The sequence below is a fragment of the Pieris napi genome, chromosome 4, assembly GCF_905475465.1.
Source record: "Pieris napi chromosome 4, ilPieNapi1.2, whole genome shotgun sequence".
NCBI lineage: Eukaryota > Metazoa > Arthropoda > Insecta > Lepidoptera > Pieridae > Pieris > Pieris napi.
Genome location: NC_062237.1, coordinates 10,022,539 through 10,028,341, shown reverse-complemented (window position 1 = coordinate 10,028,341; position 5,803 = coordinate 10,022,539). Strand labels below are relative to the sequence as shown.

Here is a 5,803-nt window from a genome sequence, read left to right as displayed (position 1 = left end):
TGTTGCAATTATTTATTGCTTTAGTTTTTTTGGTATTAAATTTTTATATAATGCATTGATTTCAAGTTTTGCTACAGGCATACTTGCTATGATGTAAAGAACAGTGACAAATTAATCAAACACACTGATATACAACTTCAGTCTCATATTGCTTCAAATCTTTTCTAATTATGTAATGTTTAGCCGCCTAAACAGAAATTATAATAATTGCATCTGTGTGATCGAAGCTTGGATCTCGGGATTAATTAAACCCACTAAATAAGCAGATTAAACTAAAAGAGACAGATTGTGTTATTAATTATAAAATAATATATATATATAATTGTTTGCCATAACAATGTACACGCATAATTCTTATAGTTTTAGTAAATATTTTCTTAATTTTAATCATATTTCTATAGTAGTATTTATTTTTAAGGTTTAATAAAAATAGGTGAGTATATTAAGTTATTTTTTTTATGAAGTGCCTACATCTGCACATGTTTAAACTGCACCCGTACTCTGTTACTTCCAATAGCGATCCCGACGTTTTTGTTTTCTCTCAAGATATCCAGCGCTGATGTCGCAACCTTGGGATCTCGTGGTACAAAAACTTATTGTGATCGGAATCACAGTCGCTATTCACTATTGGAAGTTACAGAGTATGGCCTCTGATCTATGAAATACCAGTCTGCACAAATAAACATTTGTTTACCTAATTTTTTGAGAAAAAAGATAGAGAGCTGCTGAGAAATGTAAAACTTAAATATTTAAAGTTTCTATATTCAAAATACCAGCATGATGTGATATGTAGGTAGCTGTTAGATGAACAGTAAATGGATGCAAACAAAAATAACGATATATCGTCAAAATTATCAAGGTATCTCTACCCCATGCCCCATTGCGGGACTTCACATAATGATCACCGCTTATCGTTACCGCCCTTCAAGAATGTCTGATCATAATAGAAAAGCTATAACTTTTAATCTAACCTCATCTCAGTACAGCGTTATTAGATTTTCTATGGCTCTTATACTTATGCATATTATTTAAAGTTAAACGGGAGTTATTTAACCTAACTTTAGTTAAATTACATATAAATATTTTAGGTAATAATAAGAAGCGTAAACAATCATCATTCATCGTACACTTGAAGCCAGTATCGTACGGGTTGCAGACCAAGAGCTAAGCTAAGTTAGTTTAGCTTAGCTCGCATAGCTGACGCAGTTTTCCATACTTGTGTGCAGACCGCAAACTATGCGAACTAAGCTATGTGAGCTAACTAAAATATGCGAAGCTAAGTTAGTTGTGTATGCCGATGCGCAGCTACACGAGCTAAGCTAAGCCCCTCCCGCTACCCCGCACACCATTTGCACTTCCTTCGCCACACTGACTGAGCTTTGGCTTAGCTGTTGGTGTGCACGCTATTTATTTCTAGCTTAGCTTAGCCTAGCTTGCTTGGCATAGCTTAGTTTAGCCTTGGCATAGCTTAGTTTTCGGTCTGCAACCGGCTTTGAGCCCTTCAGTTTTTATCACACTTATAAATAGTATTTTAACATTCTCGTCTCCGATAATGTCCAATAACATAAGTGTCATTTAGATTTATTAACCCTTAGATAAGCCAAGTTTGTTTTTGTTAGTCGTCGCAACTCGCAACCCCGTCTACCCCTAATTTTTTGTTAGTTATAAGCTCATATTTTAAACTCAGTTGTCACCCAGCTTGAAAAAAAAGTTTTATTTAAACATCTCCATACAAAACTCCACCGAACTTAATTCGAGGTAAGTAATTTTAATTTTATCAAGTTTATCGGTATTTTTGTAAATGACAGTATAATTGAGCTGTAATTAGTAATACCATTATTGAAGTACATGCTATTAAATGTTCATATCGTGAAAGTAATTGTCAGGTCTATTAATGTAATTGGTTTTGCCTTTGTTCATTCTATTTCTATTGCCCAAACCACACACAACCCACATTAAAACTGTTCTCAATTAATTTATAAAGAATGATACCAAAACATCGATTACCTTGCGTTGAATACATCAAGAAATCTTTTGGGATTTTAAATCCTTTTCTAAGAATGTTTTCGTTAAATTGTGACAGGTTTGAACAAAAAAAGTATACAGTGTTATCGATACTAAGATTCATTTTACCGGCTTTTATTCTTGGGTCCATTGATGCTTTGACATTATATTTCAAGATTTTATATACATATCACGATGTGGTGGTCTCAATTATGTACACAGATGCAGTACAAGTAACATTTGATTTTTTTCAATATATCGTTGATTTGTATATTGTATATAGATGCGGCAATTCTTTAGAAGAATATTACAAAATATACGAGAAATTGGATGAGGTACTTGGAGTGAAGTACTGTGGAGTTTTGTACGGAAAGCTGCGAAAGATTCTTATACTTTACGGCTTTATATGGACGATCAGCTGTGCAGGCGATTATTGGGCTTGGCTCGATTCATCCGGTTGGAAAACAGCATCGGCATTTTCAATATCCTACATTTTTGTCCTGATAAAAATTATAACTAGCCTAGATATGACGGTGCATCTAATGCATATATACTTTCGTCTCCGTGCTATTGGCGACGCAGCAGAATCTCTTTGTAAAAAACTGGAATGTTCATATCGGGAAAGAGTCGGTAATGAGTCTGCTATAAAAATAATTTCAGTTGGAACTACAAATAGTACTGTTGAAGTAGTGAAATGCTTACGTAAATGCTACGTCTGGGTAATTGAACAAGCAGGGTTCGTCAATCAAGCGTTCGGAACAAGGGTTTGTACCTACCAATTTTTTTTAAGGAATATTTTTTCCTTAATCAAATACCTACAATCTACATGGAATAAATGTTGTTTTTGTGTGTACAACAATGGCATGACGCATTTAATTTGACGAAAATCATTTTTATGTCATAATAACATTATTGTAAAGATTAGTACCTATATGTCAAGATGGCGCCGGTCTCTGATACCGATAATGACTCATTATTAAGTACTTATATAACCATTATAAATACTTTAAAATGAAGGTTAATTGAATAAGATTGATTTTTTCCAAATTGTTTTATTTTATGTGGATAAGCTTTTAAATTAATTTTCAGGTCCTTCTGAACACCCTCAGTATATTGATTGATATCATACGATTTACAAATATTGCTGCCAGGATATTGCTTGGATCACAGGTTTGATATAAACAATGACACCACAAAGCATTATAAAAAGGGTTTAAAGACGCTTAAATCTATACCTACCATACACATATATGTTTAAATATATTTTAAAGTTAGTTTGTTATGCTTTAGAAAAACAAATTATGGTTGTAACTCTTAATTAATTCCTACTATTGAAAATCTTCTTTTAGTCGAAATATGAAGTAGCGGTAGTGGTGCCCGCACCATCTAGTTTCTTTTATTAGAGATAAGAGTAGCACCTTGTAGAAGAAGACGACCTCACACGTCATGGTAACAGCTGAAATATTTCTTTTACAAGCCATTTCAGAAAAAAATCTTTAAAAATAAGATAATAAACACTTTACATCAAAAACAGTTTCAGAATACAAGTAGAAGTAAAGCCGGAATTACATAACGAAATGAGTGGCATGCGTGGGAAATCAGTTTTACGAAAGTAGTCTCGATATATTCGAAAGTAATTTCGTAAAATAATTAGTGTCGTGAAATCCTCTTTATCGCAGTAACCATGGCCCCATCAGCATCAAAGCTTTATTTTTCTATATTCAAGGTAGCTAAAGAGATGCTTATCTAGCAACTTAAAAAAATACTAATTAAGAAAAAAAGACGTTGGTGGATTCGACGATGGGTAACAAGAAAGCATTTGGGTGCAATGTAGTTAGTCTCTGAATTAGCAGATGCAGGTCCTGAGAGTTAAAAAAAAGTATTTTCGAATGAGTGAATATAATATTTTTTTTTTACTGAGAATAGTGTCTAACAATATATCTAAACAAGATAGATATGTCGAGATCCGTCACCCGCAAAACTTCGCAATTGGAAATAGTTTTAACTTTTTATAGAATCAAATATCAAATACATATACGTCCCCACAGCCTTTCGCGACAGTAGTTTCACGTCACATCTCCATCATGAAATTAGTTTTTTTTTTTAAAGACAATTCACACCAATTGACCTAGTCCCATGCTAAGCTGGTGAAGCTTGTGTTATGGGTACTAGGCAACGGATATACATACATGTTATAGATAGATAGACATATAAATATATATTTAAACACCCAAGACCTAAGCACAACACCAAATGCTCATCACATCGATGTTCGTCTCAGCCGGGGATCGAACCCGGGACCCATCGATTCGCAGTCAGGGGTAGTAACCACTAGACCAATGAGTCGTCATCAGTCTCATGATACTGATTTCACAATCGCGCAGGGCACGAAACTCATTTGCATTCATGAAATTAATGCATGCATTACGAAAATATTGAATATACACGTGAAACTGTTGGTAAAAATAATGTCACGAAATTAATTTCGTAATGGTATTCCGGCTTATAGTAGACAAAGAATGTATAATATCAATGTCAAAAAGGTTATGTTATAAATTGGTTCGTAGCACCTACATAGAAATGCGACGGGTATCTTCCCGGTGGTATCAACATTGATGAGGCTATTTACTTGCGTGCTTATCATCGTCAGCCTTGCTAGACATTGTGAACTGGTGTACGGGCAACGGGAGAGAATAATCAATATAATAGATCACGCACTTGTCTTCAATGAACCCAGTAAGTTTTCTACAATCCAGTGGCGTAACAATAGACCAAGAGATATTATGTTCTATGTAGAATGTGAAGTCTCCAATACGTATTGGGCTAGCGTGGGGGCTACAGACCATTCCCTCTCGCCTAAGAGAGGAGGCCTATGGCACGTGTCGATATTTACTGATAGAGTATTACCCCATCTAAGGAATTTGCCACGGGCCCCAGATGGTATAGTTACGCCACTGCTACAATCTGTAAGATATGAAGATTTCGTTATTAGAATAAAACTATAACGGTTTGACATCCTCTACAAGGTTAAAGCTTTAAGCAAGTAATCTATTAAAATATGAATGTTAAACGCTCTCTTAGAATTCCTAAAAATGTAGTTGATACACTGCCGTAGTTCTCAGACCCACGTGCAATAACTACGATGTTCTTAGATACTTTATAGCAGTGTTTTAACTAAAATACTCTAATGAAAGCGTCTCCTACAGTTCGCTTTGCAATAAATTTCCCTTAAATCCCGTAAATTTTTCAGGTGATGATGTAAAATCAGCTTTAAACGAACTCCGTCTCCTCACACAACATAGACCAGTGGAATTCTGCATGTCCAACCTAGTTCGTATCGACTATTCACTATTGGGATCCATGACTTCGATAGTCGTAACTTATACAATTATATTATTACAAAATGTTAATTAGAACAAATTAAAATATATGGAAACTGTTTTTTTTCGAATCGCAATTAACCGATGCTTTTATAATGTAAACCTTGCACTTAAATTATTATTGTGTAGCTTTGTTGTTATTGTAAAAACCCGCTATTTTAACTTCAGAAATTGTATTTGAATAAAATTAATAGTATCATTAAATAAGAAAGCTATAATATAACTAACGCATGAAATACTAAAACTTTAAATTACCATTTTTACCTAAGTTTACGTAAAAATTATTTAACAGATATAAACACGAATTTATATATTTATAAACGACGTTTGGACTGTAGATCATTCGTATATAATACAGAATTTAAATGTGTAATATTATATTAAATATGTTACGCATGGGGTTCCAGTTTCTTTCCACC

General features: G+C 33.9%; 1 protein-coding gene across 1 annotated transcript; it reads left to right on the top strand.

Annotated features, from left to right (window-relative positions):
- Window positions 1–643: 643 nt before the first annotated feature.
- LOC125049244 lies at window positions 644–5,464 on the top strand. The gene is made up of 4 exons (XM_047648400.1): window positions 644–2,768; window positions 3,094–3,174; window positions 4,572–4,740; window positions 5,255–5,464. The coding sequence occupies exons 1-4, from the start codon at window positions 1,986–1,988 to the stop codon at window positions 5,416–5,418; spliced, it is 1,197 nt and encodes a 398-aa protein (XP_047504356.1). The 5' UTR covers window positions 644–1,985; the 3' UTR covers window positions 5,419–5,464.
- The last annotated feature ends 339 nt before the right edge of the window (window positions 5,465–5,803 follow it).

What these genes read in the sequence shown, in the direction of transcription:
- LOC125049244 (XM_047648400.1), top strand. Translation starts at nt 1,986, where the DNA reads ATGATACCAAAACATCGATTACCTTGCGTTGAATACATCAAGAAATCT. An exon ending in ATCAAGCGTTCGGAACAAGG is followed by an intron (nt 2,769 to 3,093) that starts GTTTGTACCTAC and finishes ATTAATTTTCAG; the next exon opens with GTCCTTCTGAACACCCTCAG. An exon ending in GGATATTGCTTGGATCACAG is followed by an intron (nt 3,175 to 4,571) that starts GTTTGATATAAA and finishes ATTGGTTCGTAG; the next exon opens with CACCTACATAGAAATGCGAC.